Raw genomic sequence first — 27732 nt, forward strand, 5'->3', positions numbered from 1 at the left:
TGCTCTCTCAGGCAAAGTTTGTCCAATAAGAAATCAAAGCAAATAGAGGTCGCTGGTACCAGTTTAGAACTCGACACATGTTTTAGCTGACAATGTTCCTAAATCAGTAAGTTTGAACAAATTAGCATGAAGCAGCCAATGTCAGTAAAAGCATACCTTAAAGGTAATTACAACATTTTGCAAAAATAAAAAAACACCAAATTTAATTAATATAAAATAACTTTACTTGACTGTAAGTGAATAATAGTTACAAGGACCCTGTGAAATCCTGGCACCCGGTGTGCCGTCATTTATAATAAAAGTTACAATTTTGTAGCAATTTTCAACGATTGTCGGCTGACCTTCGATCGCTCGAAAAAAAAACTGGCTTATTTTCAAATGCTGCCCCAGATTTACCAAATTTAGTTAGTTCACATTTTGTTTGCAATCGGTTACACATCCGTGAACGGGTGCCAGCTAGTCTGGCTCCTTGACCTGACACTTCCCCGACGTTTATAAAGTGTTCCGTGTCGTCTGACGTAGGGTCAGGGAACGAGACTACAAGGACAGCATTTTTTTCTTGGTTTTTCCTCAGAGTCTATAAACACAAATATTTAAATAGGTCAGTGTTACAATATTGCAGTAAAAAACAAACCCAAATCCATTAATTTCTGAAAATTACAGCAAAAGCAAATGTTGTATACATATGTACATGAATAACCTTTAAAGCTTTATGAACATGGCAGGGAGGATCGTTGTCCATAATGCTGAACAATTATCTCTATTTTACATTAATTAGTCATGCAATTGTAATTAAGCCACAACTAAAGAAGAAAATACAAGACTTGTATTGAAGATGTGTACAGTGTTTTTCAATATTTAGTGGCAGGTGAATTTAAGAGGAAATCAGCTGATCCGAGGAAATTTGAATGCCCAGATTATTGGATCAAAACCTAGGTTTCAGTTTAAGCTTGATATCGTTGGTTGCCTTGTAAACCAACTGCAATCTGGCGGCCACTTTGTGGTCGGGATCCAACTCGATGTGAAATCTTCTCAGAACTCGAGCTATTATCACCTTCTCCTCATTCAGGGCAAAGTTCTGTCCAATGCAGTTCCTGAACAGCAAAACAATCAATTAACTAGTAAGGGTACAAAATGTACATGGCAGGTCTCTCTCTTAGAAACTCTCGTGACAAAAAAAAATCATCAACGCTTTACCACGAGGGGAGGGTGGCTATAATATCTGCTGATGTGTGTGTGTTGGGGGGATTAAGGGACACAACTCCATCAATCATTTACCTTGGACCTGCCGAAAATGGCAAGTAAGCGAAGGGATCCATATTCTTGGTATTTTCCGGTGTGAAACGATCCGGTATGAACTCCTGCATCAATGGAAATGAAGTATGAAATGACGTGGTGAAACAGAACTATCTAGTGTGATTTAAAATTCACAAGATGGAGTGAGTGTAAAACGCCTGTTTGGGTACAATATTACCGTGACTTACCATAGAATTGGGCCAAATCTCTGGATTGTGGTGGAGAGCGTAGATGTTCAAATTTACCAACGCGCCTTTAGGAATCAACCTGTCGTGGACCATGATATCTCGCTCTGCAACAATACGCTGGATCATTGGTACCGGAGGGTAGAGTCGCATGGCTTCCTTGAGACACAGAATCAAGTAGTTGAACTTGCCAAGGTCCTCCCTAGAACAGTAAGAGGCAAACGCTCACGACTAGTAGCAAGCAGTAAATTGCTGCAGTTGCTCAACCTACTATACATGTAGGCTTTTGTTATAAGGACAGAGGGCTGAAACACCGGAAATTGCCAAAGTAGACTTACCATTGAATTACCTCTGATTCCCTGCCTTCCATCACTTCATCAATTTCCTCCTCGACTTTCCTCTGATGTTCAGGATTGGTTGCCATGACATACAGCATCCAGGTCAGGCTGCTAGCCGTGGTGTCGTGACCCTCGAAGAGAAAAGTGTCCACCTCGTTACGGATCTCTAGATCCGTCAGTCCCTTGCCGTCTTCGTCTCGGGCAGCTAGCAAGATGCCCAAGAAATCCAGGGGCTGGTCTTTAGATTTCACGGGCTCAGGATCGGCCTCTTTCTCTTTCTAACAACCGATTGGAAGACACAAAATTTGTGACTTGAATCCAAAATATTTGCTCACCTTTTCAAAAAAAATATCCTGTCACACTTACATTCAGCCCATCGAACACACGAAGAAGAAGAAGAAAAAAGAACTTTCAAAGACAACTTTGCTTACCAGTTTGTCTCGACGTTCTTTGACAACCTTATCGGCGATCTGGTGCACAAAGTCTACATTTTTGAGAAATGTTTTCCCAACTGCAGTCCTCTGAAATATGAAATCTGGATGAAGAAAAGGATTGCTAGAGAAGGGAAGACAAACGATGTAGGTAAACAAAGAACTGCATCCGTGTTTTGAAGCTGAAAGATGATGGGCCTTATTCACGAGTTGGGCATTTTTGTCGAGTTCACTGAACGTATTTCATTTAAAGTGTTAACTGTTCGATGGGATGGCGCCAGACTATTTATGCAGGCACATTGCAGCCTTATTTTACTGTCTTTTTAAAAAAATCTGGCTTTAAACATCGAATTTAAGATTACAAATTTACAATTATTCATTGAAGCAGACTGGAATTAATGAGGAATTAACTTGCTTTCATTTCTCTTCGCAAGTTCCAAAAAGATAATTATCTTCCAATAAGATTTTACCTCACTTTCAATTCAATATGGCCGACTCGTGAATAAGACCCATGGCTATAAGAGTGGAACTCACTTAATAGAAGAAAGAAAAACGTATACACCATTTTGTGTTCCGTTGTGCATGGGACAACAGAATTTGATCTCACACATGGCGAAATATTAAAGCTCTTATACTATTAAACTTTATTCTATGTATTCATGATCGTGTTTGATTGACAAATCATGCAAATAATTAAAAAATAAAGGTCAAAGCAGAGCAAACTGTTTTGAGATTATTATTAAAAGGTATTACAAGCACTTACAATACTCGCTCTCTGGTTGCAAGAGCGATTGCATTCATCGCAGTAACATATGGGTGACTGTCTCTGCACATAAAAAAACAATTGAAGACTATGTTACAACACTTTCAATATAAATAAAGTTAATATAATTGCGAAAAATAGAACTCAGCAATAAACATCAAGTGAGGTAAAATATTCTCTCTAGAGAAGTTGCCATCACTTTGGAATAATTATTTTGAAGTGATGCATTCACATCGACCGATGAAGCTCCATTCGGGAAGGGATACCAAAATTGTAATAGCAAACAAAAAGTTTCTTTTCCTACATAATTATCAATAAGAACGAGATGGTATGTCGACAGACATAAGCTTACCCGCTTATTTGGCAGCCGGATTCATAAGAAAAAGCGCACTTGAGCAAGATATCCAACGTACACAGACTGACGTTCTTTGTCACCACAAAACTCTCACCACTTGCTGCACATTCACTCATCTTGTTCTGTAGGCAACAGAATCAATTCGGAAGAACAGAAACCCTTCAAAATGTTTATCCCTGCTAGATGAATGGGTATATGTATCTGGATAAAAGTCTTTTTGGAAGTATTTACCTGAAATAAGTTTAAAATGGCTTGCAGAATTCGTACAATGTTTTATTATTCTTGAGATGCTAGCAACAACTTTAGCAGTATATGATTAATATCGTTCCCCACGCTATTGCGTAAAATGATTCTATATACACATTATACATGTTGATATTCACCAGCAAGATGCCGGTAGCTTTGTTGTAGATTGTCATGTAGGTCTTGAGGATCTCAAAGTGGAATGCGTGGGTAATGAGGCGGCGATTACGAAACCAGGTATCTCCACTAGCAAGAAGCAGACCATACCCCAGCCAAGGCAGAAGAAAACGGTAACCAGAACTTAATGCCTTAGTAGGCTTGGGATCTGTAGGGATTTGAAGGAAAGATGGGTAGATTATAAAACAATACGGTTTCTAAACAATACATTTCAGAAAAATGTTTGCGTATAACAAATCAAACATGTGTGATTAAAAGGTAAGTTGGATCCTTTGGTTTTTCTACAATTTGTTGTCCTCAACTTTGATTCGACAAAATTGCTCAAAATCTGTTGAAGATTGAGCTCAGTGCATGATTGAGAAAACAGAGAAAACGTCTATGCACTTTCTGGGGTCTCGTTACGCACTTTAAAAAAACTGCATCCACCGGCACATATTCCTTAAACCATTTTCAATGATAGTTTTCTTTCGAATGACTTTCATATCAGGCGGAATATTTCTCAGGGTACTAGGGTACTAGTCCTATCTTCACCATGAGCAAGGGTGTTAAATAGTGGTACATGTATACCGTTTCCGTGTGATTTCATAGGTTCCTATACTTGTAATTTGTAGATTTCTTTTCATTTGAGTAGACGAAAGTGTTCAAACTCTAAAGACGAATGCTTATAAGAACTAACCTGATGCCCTGTGCTTGCTGTATATTTTGAGTAACCTTTTCACAATTGATGTAACTCGGTCGGTTACTTTTTGGATAGCTTCAAAATGGTTTACTCTTCCTTTAAACTATGCCACGACAGCTGCTTCAGGAATCGTTGATTTGATATAAATGAGATCGTGTCACGTCACCTATAATGATACTCTACATTGTCACATTCCACCTATCTGTGACCTATTGCTATAGACTTTGTGCAAAAGGAAGTGGAACCAGACTATTTTTCCTTCCAGCCTCAACTCGTTTAAGTTGATTTGAATGGGACAAATCAAGATGGCCGCAACGTGGTCTATATACCTACCTCTTCCCTTCATTACTGCCCGCATTATATCAGGATGGTTGGCTGTCACACCAATGGCCAGAGGCCCGTGAAACCAGCGAAATCCACGGGGGAATTTAGCATCCATTTCCCGCCAAAATTTCAACTCTTCCTCGGAACCGGCTTCTCGAACCTTGGGATCATTCATAGGGTGCTACAAAAGCGTAAAGATAATTAGCTTGACAATTAATTTTAGTTAATATTGTAAGCATTTTACTATAAATTCAGAAAAGATATGCTTCGGTTCCCAAGAACACTAATAGGATCATTCCCATGGTTTGTGCAATATTTTTTTCTTAGGTACGCATTGTCTAACTTTCTACTCTTCATGTATGAAAACTATATGACGTTCCTTTTCGTTTAATTTTATTTGAAAAGTGCACTACTGAGTTTTCGTTACTTATTTTTCCCCCATGCTTTTCCTTACGACTGAGGGCACTGTTGCAGTGATCATGGTTTAACAAACTGCTACTAGTACCCAACAACTAATCACTCCCCCCCCCCCCCCCCCGCCAAAAAAAAACAATATCCAAAATGCTGGCGAATGATGGTGCTGAATAGCTGTAATATTGAGGTTTCTATCTAAAATGACATCACACTTTTGCTCATGGATATGGAAATTTACATTAGCATTCAAAGGTGCATTTTCAAAGTTTGCACTAAAAAGGTTACATTCACATCAACAAAATAAGCAAAGCCTGGTAAAGCTGTTCTCAAAGCTCATAAAATTATGTTCAAATTATTGATCCAGCATGACTTTCAACTATACTGTACGGTACCTTGCTCTACGCAATAAGCCAAATTTAGCCCATTCATTAGCGTAGCAGGGTAATTCTATATACGATCACGATGGCACTGCTCGTACTTGACGTAAATCTCGCTTACAAAACTGTACTATTCTGTCTGGGTTAACATGAAACGAATCTCTTACCTGGTGAAGATTACCGTAAAACCAGTGGTCTGACAGTCCCGGCCAGTGTTTTATTAAAATTCCTCGAATTCTGCGCTGTGATTGAACATAACGCACCAAGACACAGACTGCATACGCTAATGCTGCAACCAAGCCAAGACTCAGAATAGACGCTAGCTCAGCCATGTTGGCCTGTTGTAGTAATGTAGTTTCTGTAGATAATAATGGTGGGTGTAAACGTAACGTCCGCCTTTCGTACTGTGCTACTGTGATATTCAGCAAAACATTTGAAAATCTGATACGATTTAAACATCAAACAGCCGAGCACGTGTCTTCAGTCAATCATCAACGTCTTTTGCCTGGATCAAACAATGCATCAGGCCCATTACTCTACAAGTCCAAAGTCATTTCAGGTAGGCTGGTCAAGGTTTATGCAAAAAATACGACTGCGTGACGTATAGAGACTAGACGTAGTAGCGCTGTCCGGCGTCCCTTTATGACACAGCCTTGGACTTGAGTTCAAGTCTAAGAATAACCCGGTGTCCTATGAAAATCGACTCCGATGAAAATCAGAATTCTTGTGCCTATTATTGGTTAATCCCGCGCGTGACAGGTCACTCTTCTATAAATAGGTCTATTTATAGGCTATTATCATGATTACGCATGCGCAATACTACCAACGAGTCCAAAATGGAGTGGGATATATTCACGCTACACCTGTTTTATTAGCATTGCCAGTACGTGCTTTGCGCATGCGCAAGCTGAAACGCGCTTTCTTTCGTCCAACCACTAGTCTGGTTCCCAGACCAAAAGATTCTGACTATTCCTGATGAATCTTAGGTCCGGTAGCCTCCGGGAATACATTGTATTACAATTTACGTCACGTGACTAAAACGGGAGGAATTCCTCCTTTTTCCGAAAATGTCCGAAGTTTGCCGAATTCATTTCGACAATCGGATAGTGTCCGAGTATTTCCGAGTATAATATAGGTTTTATTAACTGCTAATTGCTTATTAAAAACTTAAAAAAAAACTAGTTGATAATTAATATCCATTGCTTTTATTTAGAAAACTTGAAATTCAACGACGATTTTGCACTCGGATCGTATACGAGGGGCGAACTTTTTGCTGCGTCATGCACTAGTTTGAATTTGACGACCGTTACCGGCATTTTCCAAAACTCGGTGTGGTCTCAATTCGGCTCCGCCTGCTTACAGTGCTGTTTGGGTGTCTAACTTTGAAGATTCCAGGTCAAAATTAGTCAATGTTTTCTTACAGAAGTATTAAACTGTATATCATAACTGTATGATATATGAAGCAAGTGATTTATTTTAAAAAAAATGATCGGAGCATTAAAAGCTTTATGTGATAAAGCGAAATCGGAAACGAAGCCGAGCTTTGAAAAAGGGCCGTCAATGTCGTCATTTTTATTTTTAGCCATGGAGGCTGCCTGACCGCGTAGTTTTTATTCCTAGGAGGGTTAGGGGCAATGTCATGAATAATTCATGTTTATCCATGAGAACGAACAATGACATCAACAGCATTGTTGTATACTCAACTAGTTACAATACATTAAAGCATTTTAAAGAACGGTTGTCGTCGAGCTACCACACAGTAGCCTAGTGGATAGCGAGATGAGCTATGGATACAAAGATCCCTGGTTCGAATCCACGTCGTCGCTGCTCATTTTCATCAGCTATTTTTCTTCTCCAAATTTATCACTGAGATAATATTAAATTAAGGGGAAAATAGAACGAGAACCTAAGTCTTGCAATGATTCAAAGGAAAAACTGAATTATTCATGACATTGCCCCTAACCAAGTTTGCAATATACAATTAAATAATAAATAACAAGCAATTTAAGTCTCACTTTTTAAATTTCGGGTTTTTCTTGTGTACTTAATCGAGTTTATTGTCTGGAAAAGGTTTTCCTCAAAATAGTCAATACATACAAGAAATGGTGTAAACAAAAAGTACCAGTTCATTCATTGATTTGATGAATTTATTATTTTCTTTTTCGTTTTTTGTTCTTTTTTTTTGTTTTGTCGTTTTTTACTATGTTAACACGAATACAATTTGAGTGTTACCACTCGGTAAAGAAAATTAGATTGCATTTTTTTGCAGTGTACATCGTATTTTAACCAATCACACATCACGCACCCTAACATGAATATTTATCACTCTGTGTGGACGGAAGACAGTACTTAGTGGGTTTTCGTCGTGTTTTCCCTTCAATTAAGCTTATCCCAACCAACAAACAATATTTGATGAAAATGGACATGGGTGTTCGAACCACACATTTTGCGATCCACTGTGTTCATTCCACTATGCACTAGGCCACTGTGGCAGCTCGACGAAAGCCGTTCTTTGAAATGCTTTAATGTACATGCATGACTGAGTGATAGCAATGGTGTGACGTTATAGTTATTATTTTCTTATGAATAAACATAGAAACATCGAATAAACATCGTCATGATCATTGACGATGTGTGCTGCAAATATAAGCGCCGCAGCCCGTTGACAGACACGTGATGGCTGCTGGGATTTCTGGAATGAGCAATACTACAATAAAGTGACGCTTGGCGGGGGCATGCGCGTGCGCATTGTAGGCCGGGCATACATGTACACGTACGTACTCTGTGTAATTATTCAACCCTTAAGTTCCTACTTTTTTCCTGCCATCATTTCCGCTTGGAATAGTGGATACGCTGTTGCGTTTTCAAATTCATCGGATTGGAAACTCCACAATCCCGTACGAGGCTATAGCCAAGTCGTGTTCCTCCATGGTCATATGTACATGTAGCTTCCATTAATGTCTTCAACCACTCACAATGAATGGTTTACATTATTTGTTGGCATGATTGGTGAGTTATAATTTTGTTTTCCCCTAAAAAAAAAAAGACGAAATATGGACACACGAGGGGTTATTGACACATCTTATGCAAGTGACTAGGTGGTAGGGTGATTTGCTCGGGAAAAAAATGTTGCAACCTGACGCCACCTCAGGGGTTGTGTACAAAGTCTTAGGAGAGTCAAGACATTTTCTAAGTATTTTCTAACAAAATTGGAAATGTTTCTCAGTCCCAGATTCGTGTCTTATCATCATTTTTGCAATGACTGACCTTCATTGAGATGATATATTAAGAAAGAAATTGCGTCAAGTTGCAACATTCTTTTCGTTTGTTGTTAGCTTCATTATTATGCACCACGATCTTGCAAATAATTATGACAACATTTATAAAATTAAAAAAACACAATGAAGTGCTACGCCCCTCAATTGTCTGATTTACATCTTGGGATTGGATGACAAACAAACCGGGCAATTCGTACACAAACCTAGGGGGCCGAGTACCAGTTACAACTTTCATTTTTAGATGGAGAATTTAATGATTATTTTTCATTATATTTGCTATAGAATAGTATGCTGTTTCTGAAAGTGGCATTACGGCTTGAAATCCCCAAAAAGGCACGTGGAAAAAGTGTTGCAACCTGACGCCATTTCTTTCTTCATATATCATCGCGATGAAGTTCATTCATTGCAAAAATGATGATAAGACATGAATCTGGGACTGAGAAATATTACCAATTTTGTTAGGAAATACTTTAAAAATGTTCTTGACTCTCCATAGACTTTGTATACAAGCGCAGAAGTGGCGTCAGGTTGCAACATTTTTTTCCCAGGCATGTTTTGGATTGTATATTTAATATACTATTTTTAAGTTCTAGTTGAAAAGAAACTAACCTAATGTCTTACCGTTTCCGAGAAAAGAGTACTAAAAAACAGCCAGCAGGTTGTTTGCATCGACACGACGGAGTACGCATACGTATTTCATGTCGTTTCCGTTCAATGTACGATACACGTTGTGTGTGTGTCACATTAATTACACACAGCACCATTACACAGAATTTGTTTCTTACACGTCCGTAAAATGTGAACAAAGGTAGGTAGGTGCGGTTGGAATCACAAATAGAACTGAACACCTCGATTTTTCGGGGACAAAATTGTGACCCCCGAAACGAAATTTGTTCCTGCATGGTTCTCGCAAGAATAACACAAAAACGTCATGTAATATAATTTCCTTGTAAACGCGTTATGTAGCCCAAATTGGGCGCATTCCAGACCGTAATATCCCTTTAAAATCCCTCCATAATCTTGATCCCAAATCTGTTGATCTCTGGTTACTTTCGAATTTAATATTCGAAGAAGTCTCGATGGATGATATCACTTTATTTTCTTATTCTTCTCAAATGATGGTATGCAAACGTTCAACACTTCAACCCTGTTCGATAACACTATGGTATTGTATTCAGCCCGTTTTACCCGTATTGATACAAAAATTCCACTTTTGTTGAAAATGTCAGCACACCACTGGGCCATGAGTTTCGGAATGCTTTAAATTGTCACTCACTAACAGTCCAGTAAGGTATTTCGTGATAATCTGGTAGATTTGTTTTTGATGTTTGCAAATGTTGTATAGTCCCTTTAAGGACAGACCCTTAGCACGAAATTCGTATTTTCTTTGTTCCTGGTATCATTTTAATCCGTATCCAGTATGTCATTGCATAGTTTCCGGATAAGTGCGCTATATAAATCTATATCTTTTGTTATGGTTATTATCATTCAACGCAGTACAAAGAAATTCGCTATGGGCTGGGTTTTTTAGTGAAGCGGGTTTTCCAGGCCCATTTCCTGAAATGTTCATTCACTTCTAAAGATCGGTCATTCATTTTGGTCTGGATTTGAATGCACGTCTTGAATTCCATTTCAATTCGACGAAAGTTCAACCGTTTTCATTGTCCGTACATTCACTTTTATTGAGAAACAGACGGCCAATTGTACGTTACCTGTGCATTCATTTACGCAAGCATACCTTTTCTAAATTGATTTCAGGTACAGCTAATTTGATTGACGGTTAATGAAAAAGAAACTCCTAATTGTATCTGGTGCCAATGTCATTAAAGTAAAGTGAAATAAAATGAAGAATGTTTAAAATCGCCATCTAAAAACGAAAAAAAAGTCTTGTCAACGAATCTGAATTGACATAAACAAAAGGTGCTGATCAATCACTTAATTGATTGAACTGAAATGGAATTGAATGCTCTGGTAGCGAAAATGGAACGCGTACTCAGAGCGATTCGCCAATTCAGACGAAGTGAATTTCAGATTTTCAGAAGTGAATGAAGATTTTAGGAAATTGGCTGGGAAAAGCTATAAAATTAAATTGATGTCACATTGAGACACCGAGTGCCTGAGAAAAGCACGCATATAATATATCAGAAAATCAACATATAATGCCGTTTAGCCAAAAACAGTAGGAAAATATAAGTTTTCGTACTTAACCCATCTTCACTGAGTTATTAATCCACACTTTAAATAAGGTTGATTTGTCATATTTTTTTAGCTTTATTGTTTATTCCATATTGAAGTCAAATTTTAAGTTTTCTCTTGCATGATGGCGATAACAAATGCTGTTATCCCAAATCTATATATTTAGGGTCTGTATAATGAATGTTTTTGTAACAAACGTCACTTTACAGACTTCGTCTGCGGAGAGAGGAAATAAATCCGACTATAGTATGCACATTTGCTACGAGCTCATCTAGTGCAGAATTGAAACACAATGCCAGATTCTAGTGATGGTAAGTCCTATCTGTGAAATGACCTGTTTTTATTAAAGACTCTATCATTAATGATGTATTCTCATATAAAAGCAACGTGAACTTGAGCCACACTAGAACCACAGTTTTTGTAAGAGGTATCTTAGTATTCTTGGTCTTGGTAAAAACGGCATCCTGACTACGCCAATGATCAACTCGAGTGATGATGGCGAGATATGGGTCCTAAAAACGAACAAAATAGTCCCCTTGATAAATGATGCTGATTAGATTTATGTTAATAATCCTTAGTGCGTATTTTCCATTTTGCAGAGGACGGGGATTTTGGGCAGCAGTTGCCACCGCTACACATCTACCTTAAGAGGGTTCTGGACAAATACCCGGAAGGTGGACAGATCTTGAAGGTAGGAATATTCGTCTGTACATGATGCAGAAAGACTATCGTTAGAAATTTTACAAAATGTGTTTTCAATTTTGTATATAAAAAACTAATTTCAACATTATGTGGTTTTTTTTAATCACTGGTTTGACCTTTGTGAATAGAAAAACGAAGTTAAAGCTGTCCTGTTGAATATAAATATCTGTCAATTTCAGGAGCTTGTGCAGAATGCAGATGATGCAAAAGCAAAGAATGCGATTTTTCTTTACGACAAGACACAACATCCGAGCCATCAATTGTGGTCTGAGACATTGAAGGACTTCCAAGGACCAGCTCTGTATGCCTACAATGATGCAACCTTTCAGAAGCAAGACTGGTACAACATCCAGCACCCTGAGCAGAGTGGGAAGCTGGAAGACCTTACCAAGGTTGGGAGGTTCGGCCTGGGCTTCATCTCTGTCTACCATCTTACAGGTGAGTAACATGTATACTGGCAACCTCATTTTTATCAACATACTCTTTGCATTAGCGTACTTTTAATTTCACACAAAAGTCATGATTATCAAGGTTTTCAATTTTTCTTTTCCTCACAGACATGCCCTGCATCATCAGTGGCAACAAAATCGGTTTCTTGGACCCACTGGAGAAGAACTTCATCCATGACCCTCACACCAACACAAGATACAAAGGCAGGCGTGGTAAGAAGTGGAAGATGACAGCCGATCTTCTGGCTGAATTTCCAGACCAGTTTTCACCATACCTGATTGACTTGTTTCACTGTAATAAACACAACTTTAAAAACGGTCAATTAGAGGGTACTGTTTTTCGATTTCCATTGCGAACCAGGGAATCACTGGTCAGTAAGTCGGTGTTCACTGATCATGCCCGTGTGCATGACCTCTTTGCGTCATTCCAGAGAGATGCAGAGATCTCTCTGTTGTTTCTCAAGCATGTAGAATCCATAGCCGTGTATGAAAGAGATCTTATGTCTGACAATCCTAGACTTATTTGTAAGGTACAGATTCACGAAGACGATCGTCATCAGCTTCGTATGGACAGAACAACATTCCTGAGCCAGATTATCTCGAATCAAGACATTCAAACAATGAGCTGTGTACGAATCCAGAAGCAAACTGGATCACAGACAGCTCAAACGACCAGCAGATACATCATCTTGAACAGCTTCAAGAGCACATCCAGACGTCTCCAAGAACTTAGCAAAGATGATGAACTGAAGTTGCTGCCATGGATGGGGATGTCCTTCCTAATAAGCTCTACAGCAGGTTTAGATGACGAACAGCGAAGTGGCCGTGTGTTTTGCTTCTTACCTTTGCCAGAGAGTGAGAAGACTGGATTGCCAGTCCACGTACACGGCTACTTCGGTCTTGGAGACAACCGTCGTAGTATCAAGTGGCCAGATCAAGAGTCCCAGCATGACAACAAGGCACTCTGGAACAAGCTCCTCACACGGAAAGTCTTTCCGGAAGTTTATGCAAAGGTCATCCAGGCTGTTATAAAGAAGAGTAAAGATCTGTCTGATCCAACGACGCCGTTGGATGTGTATAAAGCGTGGCCTTCCATTGAGCACATACACGCAAATTGGTCAGCTGGGGTCAAGAAATTCTTGCAGCTGCTAGCGAACGAGCCCATCTTCTACACAGAGCATAATGGCGGCTCCTGGAAAAAGCCAATGGACCTGTATGTTGACCCAGAGGAAAGCCCCTTGGTTTCAAAGGTGCTGATAATCAAAGGTTGTCCAGTTGCACAGCCTCCAAACCACGTTCTGGAGTCTCTTCAATGGGCAGGTGTGACTTACAACACGGTTACACCTGCACTTGTGAGTGACTGGATCAGAGGGGATCCACTGCAGTTCCTGTCACGTGACGAGAAGTTTGAGCTTCTTAAATACGTGACCAGTGAACCAGTTTGTGATCTGAAAAACCTGCGTCTGCTTCCCTTGCAGAGTGGCGATTTTGTTGCGTTTCGTAACGATGCGCCAATAGTATACATTGCGACCACAGAGAATCCAAGTTCTCTGATCCCAAATGGGGCGTCAAAATTCGCTGTAAGTGACCTACCATCGACATTGCTAACAGATCCGAGAATAGAGGAGCACACACAGCTAAAACGCATTGGCGTTAATGATGTTGCACCTCTATTGAAAGAGATGCTTCCAAGCACGTGGAGAGGAGGAACAGATGATACCGTGCCATGGACCCCGGGACAGGACCAACAACCAACAAAGGAGTGGTTAGAGGAGTTTTGGAGATGGTTGGCAAAAACAGACCTTGAGGCGTTCAAAGGTATTCCCCTCATTCCGGTAGCACACAGTCGCATTGCCAGACTGCAACAGAGTAAGCTAATTTGCCAGGTGCAGGAGGGGGGCTCTTATGGGCGTTATCCTGCACGCTTGTCAGATAACATCTGTTCATTTCTTGTGTCTGTCGGGGCTGTTGTTATACGGGATCTTCCGTCTTATATAAGTAATCACCGACATGTCAACAAATTTGTTGGTGCTCCGACACCCGAAGGAGTAATGACCATTCTAGAGGCATGCAGCCAAAATAACCTCGATGCACAGGTTCAAGGTTTGGCTGCAAGCACAAAAGACGAACTATGTACTTTCCTCGCAAAACTCCAGCACCTAACGCACCGACAAAGTGACATCTTGAAGTCTCTCTCTTTCTTTCGTGGAAGTGATGGGACATATATTGCAGTCAGGACATGTCCAACTTCAATTCCTGGTGACTATTTTGAGTTACCAGTGAGAGCTCTGAGACGTCGATGTATTATGCTAAGATCTGATGAGTCGGACAAGCTACTGTTACAACTTGGGGTTGAAAAGCAATCTGTTGTTCAGTTTCTACAAAGAAACGTCCTCCCTGCAGTACAGGAGGGATTCTATAGTGCCGACGATTCACTGAAAATCATGAGGTGGGTCTTGGAGCAAGTAACATTTGACCACTTGGTGACAGACTTGAAGTTTATTCTAGTTTCTGGATGCAAAGCAAGTCCAGAGGAGCTGTTCGAGCCCTCTCAAACCCTTCAGGTGATGTTTAGAGGAAGCAGCAGGTTTCCAGTTGGACATTATTCCAAAGGCAGACTGCTAGACAACTTGAAACGGGTCGGACTCAAAACAGAGGCAGACGTGACACCAAATGACGTTTTGAGGTGTGCAACGGAGGTTTCCCAAACCACAAACTGCCATGATGTTGAAAGGGGATCAGTACTTTTACAACACATCAACCACTATCCGGGTCTCTTACGTGAACAGGTCACGAGCAACAGGACATGTAAAGCACTATATAAGTTTCTTGAAGATCTGTTTTGGGTTCCGTGTGAAGCTTCACCACCTGCTGACTACCCTAACAAGGCTGGTTGGATTGGAAACTCCCAAACACTCTACTCACCCAGACAAGTAGGACTTATTGATTCTGCTCTGCTTCAAGGCTCTGTGCTCCCTCTTGTCAGGTTACATAACGTCAAAGATGAATTACTGAATGCCTTTGGATGGAAACAGAATCTTGATTCCAGCAACTACCAACACGTCGAACGGGTAATGCTTCATCTTAAGAATGTTGCAAACAACTACCAGAATGTTCGTGATAATGTGCATATTGTTTCTCATACAGTGTCCGAGGTATATTTCTTCTTCACTAGAGCAGAGAATGTACAATTGAGACACCTTTTTCACGAGCACATGAGTGCTCCACAACCATGGGTGTGGCATGGTTCTGGTTTCACCACTCCTGACAAGATGGCCCTGAGCAACGGGACACTTGGTGTTTCTTTGACCCCTTATCTACGCCTTGTTCCTGAGGATTGTCTCCAGTACAGATGTTTCCTAAATAGCATGGGTGTCAAAGAGACCTCTTGCCGTCTCAACTGGGCTACCGTTCCACGTCAATGGCAACTTCTTGCTGCAACCTAACCGTCGCCAGCTGTGGAGCAAATCCTCCTCCGACACGGGAGAATTTGAGACCCGTTGGAATATCTGCTTCATGGAATCAGTCTTGTTGCGTGCTTTTGTGAATCTACTGAAAGATCTTCAAATGTTGCATGAAAAAGATGTTGTTGATGCTCGCAACTTCCAGTTTTTGTGGCCCAGATGGAGTGAGTCTGAAACTGATTTTCATCCTTTCGTTAAAGCCTTCTACAAGAAGATAGGAAGTTGTGTCGATGCCCCAGACGTATTCTTTCACCAAAGTAAGTGGGTATCAGTCCATCGATGTTTCTTCACTGATTGGGGATTGACCGATCCTGAAGAGGTGAGACGAAGTATAACAACTGTGCTAAGCAAGCAACAGAATCAGAAACGATGGGTCGAACTGGAAAGAGATGTAGTTGACAGCATCAAACAAGTAGACGCTCAAGAAGTTTTCGACAGCAACACCTTCAACATCCAGCGATTTTTATCTGAGGTATTATTTCCGATGTTGAAGAGAACCCTCAAGACATCGAGTCTACCCACAGAAACAGGATTGTTCTTTACATGTTAGACCTTCGTCTTGGAGAAAGAAAACTGGAAGATTATGATGAATTACTGAAGGATACGGAGTGTATACCGACTTCCCCAGAAGGAGAAGACTTGGCAAGACCTCAGGATTTGGTGAATCCTGAATCACCAGTTGGATCACTGTATAGCGAGACTGACTGCCGGTCTCCATATGGAGAGCTGTACCGTAAACAAGAACGTCTTCTGTCTTTATCCCAGCTAGGGATGGCTTTGCATGACTTATCTTGGGAAGATATCTGTGAGAGAGCACAATCACTTTCAGGGGGCAAGAATGTTGTCCAGAGGTGCGTGACTCTTTTAAAGCTGATGGATGAAAAGCTCAGAAGGTCTGACGAGCCAACACCCGATCAAAGGAAACGCATCCAACAAGCAGCTTTCCTTCCAGTCCTGGAGAAGCCCCTTAGCTATCCTATTGATTGGTGTCACTCTGACAATGAGTTTATGTCTGCAGACATGCTTCATACACCAGAACACCAGAACCTTCTTGGGTCCGTTCGACCACTATTGGACGAGAACAGATTGGGATCTGAGGCAATGAGTGACAAGGTTAAAACCTTTCTTGGATTCACGGGAAAACAAGTTGCAGTCAATGATGTCATTTCACAACTTGATATTTTGATCAATCAAGCACCTGGGGTGGCTCATCAAACATCAATGGTTCGAAGTATATACGAATATCTCCAGAGCGAAATCTGCGTGGAGTCTCCAAACGGTGAAGATACTTTCAAAGAAGAGCACCGTGCTGCTGTGAACAAGCTTCGTTCGATAGGATTCGTTTTCTGTGATGGCCAATTCAGAAAGTGTAAACAACTTGCTTTTCTCTACGAAGGCAAAGATGGACCATATCTGTACAAAGTTTCCCGTGAACTCACTCAATTCTAGAGGACTTCCTTGAAACACTTCAGCTTCTGAAGGAAACATATGGCGAGGAACCTCTGAGTGAATCAGATCTGAAAACCGCGACGATGATGTTGTCAGAAGTTGTCTCCAAGTTAGAAGAAAAGCATGGAGAAAACACTAAAGGTAGCCGGAAAAGCAGCTTACAAAAGGGCTTAATCTATGTCCCAGACATCTGCGGGATCTTGCGGTTACCAGGAGAGCTGACATACAACGATATGGAATGGGAGGGAAGTCGTGACGAAGAAAAGTATACACATCGAGATATATCGTCCCCCATTTATGCTAAGGTTTTGGGTATCGTCACTGAAAGGGAGAAGTACATTGATAGCTGCCTACCATTGCAAGGGTTTGCAACAGATTTCGGCCAGAGTGAACAACTAACGGATCGTCTGAATAACATACTAGGGTTGTACCCAAACGTCTCTGATGTATTCAAAGAGCTTCTTCAAAATGCCGATGATGCAGGATCAACAGAGATACACTTTGTTTACGATCCACGTCATCACGAAGCAGAGAAGGTCATATGTGATTCCTGGGCTGCCGTAGGAGACCTTCCATCGCTCTGTGTGTATAATGACAAGCCATTCACTGAAGCAGACATCAAAGGCATTCAAAAGGTAGGAGTTGGAGGAAAGAGAGACGACATAACAACAACTGGGAAGTTTGGAATCGGTTTCAATGCAGTCTACCACCTGACTGATTGCCCGAGTTTCCTGAGCAACAGTGACACCCTTTGTGTGTTTGATCCGCTATTGATGTTTTCTCCAGTGACACAGAATAATTCACCCGGGAAACAACTGTTGGCAGACGCTCCGTTCAGGGAAAAATTCCCGGACATGTTGAGAGGATATCTGGAGGATATACCTGCCTTTAATGGAAAGGGGGGAACAGTTTTCCGGTTCCCACTCAGGAAACAGCAATCCAGGCTTTCTCAAGAGACTTTCCATCCAAGAAGAGTAAAGGAGCTGCTTGGTGAATTCCAAAAAGTGTCAGATGAAGCTCTTCTTTTCCTCAACAACATCAAAACGATCAGTGTTTCATGTATTGATGAACACACCAACAACCTGACAACAGAATACAGCATCAGTGCAAAGTTATCAGAACAAGACGAAGATCGACGCTCACAGCTGGCAGAGCACCTCAAGCTTTTCACAGATGACCCCTGTGAGACAATTGAGCCCATGTCTCAAGTGTACACCCTCATGACAAGTGACTCGCTTGGCGCTGAACAAACATGGCTCATTTCTCAGACACTGGGGTTTGAAGGTTTGGAGTCTGAATGTCAGTCGGTGTCAAGAGCTTGTAGCTTAAAGATTCCACGTGGTGGAGTAGCGGCTCTCCTCAAGGATAGCAGAACGGAGATGACAACAATTCAGCGGCCCAAGGCGTACTGCTTTCTCCCACTGCCGGTTTACACCAAATTATCAGTGCACGTGAGTGGGACGTTTGAGTTGGGTTCGGCAAGAAAGAATCTTGCAAAAGGCGATGATTATGCGAAATCAGATGATACTTCAGACAAGAGCCCACTCATCCATAGATGGAATCGAATACTGGTAGAGCATGCACTTGCCCCAGCTTATGCTAAATTAATTGAGCATGCGGGGCGAATAATACTTGGGGAAGCTGATGTCAAGTCTTTGAAACTGCACCTTTGGCGGTATGATGAGCTTTTTCCAAAGCATTTGAAGAGCTATAGTGGAGAATGGGAACTCCTAGCAAAAGCTACGCTTCGGTACATCAGTAAGGAAAACTTGACGGTTTTACCTGTTGTACGTCAAACCGAAGATGCTATCACAACCACTTGGCATCATCCAAATAGTGATGCCAGTCTTGCATTCACAGATAACTTTGTTAGCACTCCCTCTGTTGCCGGCTTGAGCTCAGTGAGTAGGCCTACACCACGGGAGTTAATGCGCACCTTCTTGCTGAGTGTCAACTTCAACCTGTTGGCCAGCTCTCGGGATGTATGTTCGGCGTTTCAAGATTGCGATGTTGAAGCAAAGTTTGTATCTCCGCAATCTGTCGTTCAGCATCTTTCATCTGGATCTAATCCAGTGGCACAGACCATCCCTGCTCGATTGGAGGAAACCAAATTCAAGAACATCCAGACTTTGCGTACAGTGTTCGAGTACTGCCTTGAAGGTATCGAAAATCCAGCTGAGCTGAATGGCTTGCCCATCCGTCTGACGAATGATGGCGAACTGCGTGAGTTTTCAACGTGTGATGGTTCATATGTGACAGGACACTCCAGGGTACTACCTTGTCTGCAGAATATATTCCTTCACAGCGAGCTTGTTTTACCGTGCATTGATTGGTTAGAGAAGCTTAAGAAAAAGAATTCCGAGGCTACTGATAGCAGTGGAATGTTTAAGCAGTTTACCATAATGGACCTGGCCCAACACCTTGGGAAGCATATGCCAGAGAGCTGGCAAGGTTGCAATCAGCACGTTGAGTGGACATCAGGCAAAGATGGTCATCCCTCCAAGTCGTGGCTTGGACACCTGTGGGCATTCATCTGCAGTGAGACATTAGAGGAAGGCTCCCTTGATTGTATCAGCCACTGGCCAATATTTCCAACTACGTCTGACAAACTGGTGCCCCCGTCTTTATCCAAAACAGTATTACTCCTGCAAAACAGTGAAGTTGGATTTGGGATGCAGACGGTCAATGCATTGCGTAAACTTGGTCTCCCAGAAATTAAAAAATTGGCCATGTGCGAGCTCAAGCCAAAATATATTGCTGGTAAGAAAGTTTTAGTTCCACACGCACCACCGTTGCTACTAGAATTCCTGGAAAAGCACTTGGCTTTACCACAGTCACGGCTGGATGTCATAAGTGTCATCAGTTATGTGCTCGAGACAGGTAGTGTTGTTGGTGATCTGACACTCGCAGAAAGCACCACCCTCCTTCATTATTTTCAGGGGGAAGAAAGCCTAACAGATGACAGCATCAGGACTGTCAAAAGGCTCCCGGTTTTTAGACGTATTGAAGAAGAAAAGGCCATTGACCTTTATCGCTTTAATCACTACCACACTGCAGAAGGCGGCAGAATGTTGATGGTTGACGCAAAGACCTGGATGGACAACATGCACTGTGCTATTCTTGAGCCCAATCGTAGCTTGGATCTGATATACCATCAGCTTGGAATAACGCCAATTACACAAGCTGACATGTACCTCATGTACATATTTCCCAGTTTCCAAGTGCTTAGCCAAAAGGCTAAATTGGAGCATTTCAAATTCATCATAAACAACGTCATGCATGAGACTGAAGATCAAAAGCAAAAAGAAATTCTCAAGCAACTGTCCCACATTCCGTTCATTCCTGATGAAAGAGGTATTCTGCAACGTGCCAGCTTCTTCTACGACAGTGCCAACCCTGTCTTCAAGGCTTCGATCGACCCAATCAACTTGTTGCCTGAATCCATGAACACCTTGAAATATTTGCTGGAGAAGATTGGTTTCCATTCAACAGTTACCCAAGCCGACTTCCTTCAGTTCGCACACGACATACAAAAGAGGGCTAGTGAAGTGAAAGACAAGAAAAAACGGGAGGAATTGTGCGTCAACTCTGGTACTCTGATAAATGAAATTGGCACTAACAGTAAGCTCCATGATCCACACTTCCTGAAGACAATCGCTTCAATCAAGTTCGTTCCATCCGTCGTAATCAAGTCTAAACTGCTTGAAATCCACCCTGCCTGCTCTTCAACAGACAATAACAACCGAGCACCTGTATTCATTGCATTCGAAGGATCGGTGCCTAAAACCCATTTGAAACTCATTTGGACAGTGTGTATGGTACTACCACACGAGGTCGTACCTCCAAATTCAACCATAAAAGACGAGATCGTACCTCCAAATTCAACCCAAAAAGACCATGTAACTGTTCATAGTTGTCTTGGCATTGTAAAATATCCAAGTGCTGACAAAGTTCTATCGCATACACAAAACATCTGTGGACTGATGGAGAAAAAGAATGCTATTCACAAAGAAGACACACTGCCTACAGAACAGAGAGAGGCGTTCAAAGGCGTCATGGGCAAGATTTTGGGCTTCTTGAATGGAAGCATGCGTAAGCACAGTGATGACATTAAACGTCGTTTGAAGTGTACTCCAGTATGTCTTGTGGAAGCAGGACGTGTATTGGTGAGAGCAGATCAGTTGGTATTTGAAATGGACAAAGATCTTGAGCTGTCTTTGCGTCCATACTTGTACAAAGCACCACGAGAATTGACAAAGTTTGATACTGTCCTCAGACTGCTTGGAGCCCAGGATTCATGTTCCTTTGACCAGCTGGCAGGAGTACTGGCGTCAATGAAAAAGGAATGTGGTAATCAACGTCTAGGTCCAAATGAACAGGAGACAGCCGTGGGTGCTGTTAAAGCAATGCTCGGCCTACTGTTGCACAATGAGAGCGTTCAATCCACGTTTTCCGCATCTGAGCTGTATTTACCTAATACAAAATACTTCTTGAGGAGGTCGACTGAACTGTATTATGCTGACCGTAACCAAATGGGGCAATATGACATTGCATCAACGGACAGGGAATTCATCTTTCCCGTAGAGCAGTGCGGATTTCGGGTTGAGGATGAAATACGTCTCATTCAACTTCTTCCAGAGTCTCTCCGACCTAAGAATCTTGGGGATGAGATGAATGAGAAGCCGTTAGACACCAATGAAGACTGCCTCGCTGGACAGCATTGTGAGTATCTGGAAGGCATCAAGCGAAAGGTGAAATCAGAGGAGATGACTCGTGTTTTGCTCAGACTTCTGAAACACCAGTTTGAAAACAAACAACTGAGTGCTGACATCAAAAAGCGCATAACACAACTCCAGGAATTTGACAATTTCGTCTGCAAAGCAGAATTGAAGCTTGGCTTATACGACAATGATGGACGTAAAATTGCAGAGCACAGGCACACGCGGAAAGCGTATTTTGACAAATTGGCGGGAATAATACACCTAGAGCACTCATCACTCTCTCAGCAGAAGGGTTTGACTTATGGGCAAATTGCAGACAGTTGCAATGCCCTCCTGAGACATCGACTAGATTCTGAACATGTACGTCACTGTGCGCACGCTTTGGACTGTCAGAATCTTGCGGAGATGAATACAATTATTTCCCAGTCTGGCATCCCTGAGTATGATATCACAACAAGTGCTGTCCAACCGGACGAGCACATCCCGGGTACTCTAATACCGAGAGATATTCGTCACCTGCTTGATCATGACCCCTACAACCGTTTCCTCGTAGATGAGATAGTAGGTTATGAAAGAGACATTGACGAAGGAGACCAGTTGCAGTATGACGACAGTGACGACCTTGCCTCGGGCCCTGGTGATTTGGTACCGTCAGAAACACCGCCGGATGGTGCTACTGAGAAAATCTATGCAAAAATCCTTGAGCAGATTGACAAGAGTGATGAGACGGTCAACTTATCGAGACGATACAAAATCGACGTTGGAGGAAAGGAGCCCATCATTGTTAAAGTGACGAGACTTTATAAATTTCTGCGACCAAAGAAACAACCAGACATGACAGTCGTTCCTCTCAGCCGGGAACCTACATCTAATGTCCCACCTGCGGCACATTTTGACCAAGCTCTTCCAGAAGACATGCAGAAAGACGAAGAGCAAATTAAGATGGAGGTTGACGAGGTATTTGGAATGCCGCCGGAGGAACGCAAAAGGGTTTTCTACCGTCTCTATCGCAAGTGGCATCCCGATAAGAATCAAAGCCAGCAGGAACGTGCCAATTGGGCCTTCCAATTCCTCAAACAAGAAATAAATAGGCATGAAAGGGGTAGTGAGCCCAACCAGCGGTGCTCTTATCAGTATTCTTACTGGGAATCAGAGGTCAATAGGGACAGGGAAGAAGCCAAACGATATCAAGAGACGTATTACCGTAGTCGGTCCAGCGCCAGATCAAACAGATCATATGGTAACTTTGTGCCGCCGTCCTTTACAAGAGAGACCCCAGATCCACGACAAGCACGGCTGTGGTTCCGTCAGGCCAAGGAACACCTTAAGGTTGCCGAGCAGACGAGCCAACATGAACCAGTCCCAACTCAGTGGATAGCCTTCCAGGTACATCAGGCCGCAGAAACTGCTCTCAAAGCAGCTCAGTACAGTCTGGACGGATGTCCAGACATGAACTGTAACGATCTAATATCTCTAGCTAGGGCAGTTTGCCAACACAGGGAAGTAACTTCTAGCCGAGTGTCTGAGGTAACATATGAACTAGTTCATCTGAATTGCGACTTCAGTAAACCTCGCTACCCACAGAGGAACTCAAAGACAAGTGGACAAGAATACAGTGATTTCAGCACAGCGGACGTTTTGAGGAAGTGTGGAGAACTGCTGAACCTTGTCCAAGACATAATCGGTATTAGGTTGTTTTAGACAACATGATACGAAGCTGAAGCAAGAAGCTTTATTCCCTTGATTAAAATAAATGAATATGTGGCTGGAAGGGCCTAACTGTTAATTCGTGCGTATTTTGTTCATTTCATTTTTAGTATGTTGAATGTTGTACTCATCTGGGCCTGTATCTTTCTTATGCGCGTACCCTCGATTGATAAGTCTTAGTCAGAAAAACCCGAGCCAGGAGGCACTGCAGCCTTGGATGTACTGACTAATATCTTATTTTCCCATCTGTATATATGCACTGAGATAACTGAGCAACTAAGTAGGGAGCTGATGCTGATTTGAAATAAATGTTGATACTGTCAAAAGCTTTTCGAAGATTCCTATACGCCTGAATCTGTATTGTGCCTGTTCGTAGCCAAGTAGCAGTTGATTTGTTCAAAGAGAGGCTTTTGAGCTTGTTAACTGTAGATAGTGTTTTTTTTAAGGTTACATAGACAAGAGGCAGGATTAAAGAAATGCTATACTCGATAAAGAACTTGACAGGAAAATAATCAAGTGCAAGGATGTATACATTTGTTTAGTATTTGTAGCAATTTATGTAGGAACTTAATTAAGAGCCTGAAAGTTTTGTGTTGTATGTAAACGTAATATAAAAGTACTACAAGTACTAGCTGTAAATGAAGAAAACATAATTATCTCATGCTTAGCATGGCCAGCAAATACTTGTACGAGTGTCTACATGTCATTCATATGCCTGACGCGTGTAATACAGAACTTAGAGTTTGTTGTGTGGATCGATCCGCGCCTTTGAAATTTGTGAATTTGATACAATGAGAATTTCAAATGGAATGAATTTTTAGTTTCGTGATCATTTTGTTTTGAATAGATATCAGCAGCAGATTTAGTTTAAATAAAAGTAGCTTAGTAAGAGAATACTTTGTTTTCAGTATCTTCGGTTGAGTGGTCGCCGAGCGTTACTATAATTTTTTTGTGTTAAAAACTGTGGCGGTACAAAACATTCGTGCGATATTGAAATGTTACATAAGCATTAGGCCTATGCAATGGCCAACTTTTAGTGTCAAAATACAACAGACGTGTTCTTTTGAATGGTAACTTTTCCCACTTTTATTACACCAAGATCTTTAGAAATTCATGGCTTAAGAAATAGGGCCTAGTGTGTAGCTTAAAAGAAAATGTATCTGCCACGCACTTAAAATATGTTTGGAAATAATGTATCTTTATGTATATAGATCGTAATTCAGTTGTTTGTTAGTTTAAAAAAAATATGGTAAGAAAACGTGTTTGGTATTAATTTTGCAGTTACGTAGTTCGACTTTATTATATGCATTGGAGTGTACCCCAAAGAAATTGCCTCGTTAATCTAGGGAATAGTCTTACATCTGTTTAATTTGGATATCATTTATTTGCATTTAATTAAGATTGATGAGTCATGTTTGAGGATCATTAAGCATATATGTGTACGATGTTTCTAGTTTAAAGAATTGTTTCAGTTTTTTTCATAAACTGTTGTAGAAGAGAGCCATATATTTTCATGATTATCCTTTGTATATCGCACAGAAGACATGGAGAGAAGGTTTTGTATTGGAAATTTGGATCAGTCATGTCTTAATTACAACCTGAAGCTTAAAAAAAATTAAACTTGAAACACGTACAAATTTAGCGAACGTTGGTGATGATTGATGTTAGTAAAGAAATATATATCTCAAGAGAGAGAAATATATCGCAAGCAAAGACAAGAAGATATCATGTGATACCGTTGTTTCAAAAAGAGAGTATAAACTATGGATGTAACGGGAAATACTGGAATACAGTTTACATGAGCAATATTAATTTTTGGTATACAAGACGTGTAAAGTATTTTCCTTCCACTCGCAGAGATTTGTTTAAAAACGTTTAATTTGATAATCATCAAAACACACTGTCAATTTTTTACATGTAAAACACTGAACTGCATTAGGAGAGTTGAATGATACCTGCGGCTAAAATGGAAATATCCGCAAACGACCATGATATGTATTTGACTTTTGAAAGGTCGAAGATTAAGAACACTTAATATGAAGGATCACACGTGTCACGTACCATGAATCCAGAAGTTTTATTGATATGAATTCACTGGAATAATTTTACGATTGAAGGGATAAGTTTTGCACGTTTTCATCAATTTGACAGTATGTGTAGATTACTGTAGTAATATATCATTTTTGTGTTAATAGGCCTGATTAAAGAGCAGTAAGGGATACCTTTTTTTAACCCTGCTGAAATTTTCATCTGTGGTTTCGGTTTGTTTAAGTGTTATGGTTTTATATGGGTTCAGAGTTTGTATACTTCTTATATATCGTGATAATATACCTCGTAAAGTGAACATTTATGATGATGTGACAAGTGTTTATTGTTTGCGATTACGAAAAAGTAAACAAGAGGATCATTTGCTAAGGGTGGCATTTAGAATAGAATAAGTGTTATGGTTTTATATGGGTTCAGAGTTTGTATACTTCTCATATATCGTGATAATATACCTCGTAAAGTGAACATTTATGATGATGTGACAAGTGTTTATTGTTTGCGGTTACGAAAAAGTAAAGAAGAGGATCATACTTACTAAGGGTGAAATTTAAAATAGAATAAGATAAACGTTGGCATAAATACTGGCTGTCAAATTAGGCTGACACAATGGCAAGCAAATGGGATTCGTTAAAATGGAAATAAAACTTCTTCTTTTTTTGCCACTGAGCAATTTTTGAGTCAAGTCTTTCACGATTTTGTTGTACCTCAAGTGTCTTCTGTAGAAACGGAGAAACGGAGGGTAAGGCCAAAAAAATCTTTGGTTTCTCGTATGGAGCTTGCCCTAAACGTGGTGCGGCGACGCGGCTTTTTTTCTTTTTCTTTTACTTGGTTTTTTTTTTATTAAAATGTCGGCTGATGACTGCAAAAGGTGCCCGACTAAATTTTGTGCAAAATGTAATAGGAACCCAGAGAGGCCACATAAAGCTTAAACTTGATCGTAACCCCATCTAAAAAAAAAACTTAAAATTGTGCAGCAGCAGGATTCCAGTCAAACCAGTGAGTTTGGCGGTTTTGAGACATCATCTTACATTGAAAAAAAAAAGTTATAATTTTGCCGACGCGCATGGCTACGGCGACGCGCGCGCAGACAAGAAACTGGAGCCTTTTTTTGCCTTACTTTTTTACCATTTTAAATCTGAATATTCAAATATAAATATTATATTGGCAGTATCTAGGAGTAAAAAAAGTCAGCAAGAGCAATCAGACATTGCAGTGGCGAAGCACGGTCATTTTTATTGGAGGTAAAAAGTTCTTAAAATGGGCACTTGCACATCCGTCCTGAAATGTAGACCCGTTTTTTTGGGGGGGGGGGTACTCTCTGCCGATGGGGGCGCTGTGAAAACCGACGATTAAGCACAACATTATGGTACTTTTAATTTACAGGGCACTTTTTCGGGAAAAGAGGGCACTTTCTTCGAAAAAAGGGAACTTGTTAAGAAAAAAAGGGAACTCTTTACAAATGTTGGGGGGGGGTAAGCGCTTGTGAAAAAAGGGCATTTAAATGGAAAAGCGCAGTCTTTTCAAAATATTAGGAGGTAAATACTCCGAATTTTAAATTCAAAAACAAAAAATTGTCTCTACGTAACTAGTCATTCATGGGCGGATCCAGAGAGGTTACTGCCGGGGGCGGAGGGTGTGCCAAAGGCCCAAGAGAGGATCCAAGGGGAGGGGGGCAACGGGGCCATGCCCCCCCCCCCCAAAAAAAGTCACAAAAAAGGCAGCCACTATAGGTACACCTCCATCTTTTCCAAAAATACCAAAAAAATGGTAACAATGCATTGGTTACATAGCATTTATATCCATATTTTTTTCGGGGCACTTTATAAAGCGGGCCCGGACCCCACGCCGTGAATTTGTGGACCCACTGTTTGGGGGACTTTTTGGTGTTGCCCCCCAATTTGAAAAGCGTTCCGCCGCCCTGCCCCATGATGCGTATCGGGGCATTCCGATGCGCCAAAAGAATTCTTCAATTTAAGAAATAAATGCTCATAATGTATTTTCTGGTTTCTTTTTATGCCTTCGCAATAAAAAATGAAAAGTATCAATTTCATCTTTTTTCGGTAAATCTATTTGCAAATAATTCAAATTTGCGGTCACTCCAATAGAACTTGTACGTCTTTATTTTAATTCACGAATTC

At 41.0% G+C, this 27732-nt stretch overlaps 2 protein-coding genes across 2 annotated transcripts; one reads left to right on the forward strand and one right to left on the reverse strand.

The window, feature by feature from the left end:
* Positions 1-6249, reverse strand: LOC119737110 (cytochrome P450 4F4-like). Its single transcript, XM_038211206.1, has 10 exons — positions 5750-6249; positions 4801-4972; positions 3752-3936; positions 3366-3490; positions 3014-3076; positions 2251-2374; positions 1820-2097; positions 1485-1683; positions 1279-1361; positions 1-1094 (listed from the first exon to the last, which is right to left on the reverse strand). The coding sequence occupies exons 1-10, from the start codon at positions 5912-5914 to the stop codon at positions 926-928; spliced, it is 1563 nt and encodes a 520-aa protein (XP_038067134.1). The 5' UTR covers positions 5915-6249; the 3' UTR covers positions 1-925.
* Positions 6250-8413: 2164 nt separating this feature from the next.
* On the forward strand, positions 8414-26264 carry LOC119737111 (sacsin-like). The gene is given in 8 exon segments (XM_038211207.1): positions 8414-8591; positions 11266-11367; positions 11656-11747; positions 11938-12196; positions 12316-15591; positions 15593-16162; positions 16165-17115; positions 17118-26264. Coding segments are annotated over 7 exon segments (11592 nt in total). The 5' UTR covers positions 8414-8591; positions 11266-11348; the 3' UTR covers positions 23543-26264.
* The last annotated feature ends 1468 nt before the right edge of the window (positions 26265-27732 follow it).

Source organism: Patiria miniata, unplaced genomic scaffold, assembly GCF_015706575.1.
Source record: "Patiria miniata isolate m_02_andy unplaced genomic scaffold, ASM1570657v1 HiC_scaffold_3, whole genome shotgun sequence".
NCBI lineage: Eukaryota > Metazoa > Echinodermata > Asteroidea > Valvatida > Asterinidae > Patiria > Patiria miniata.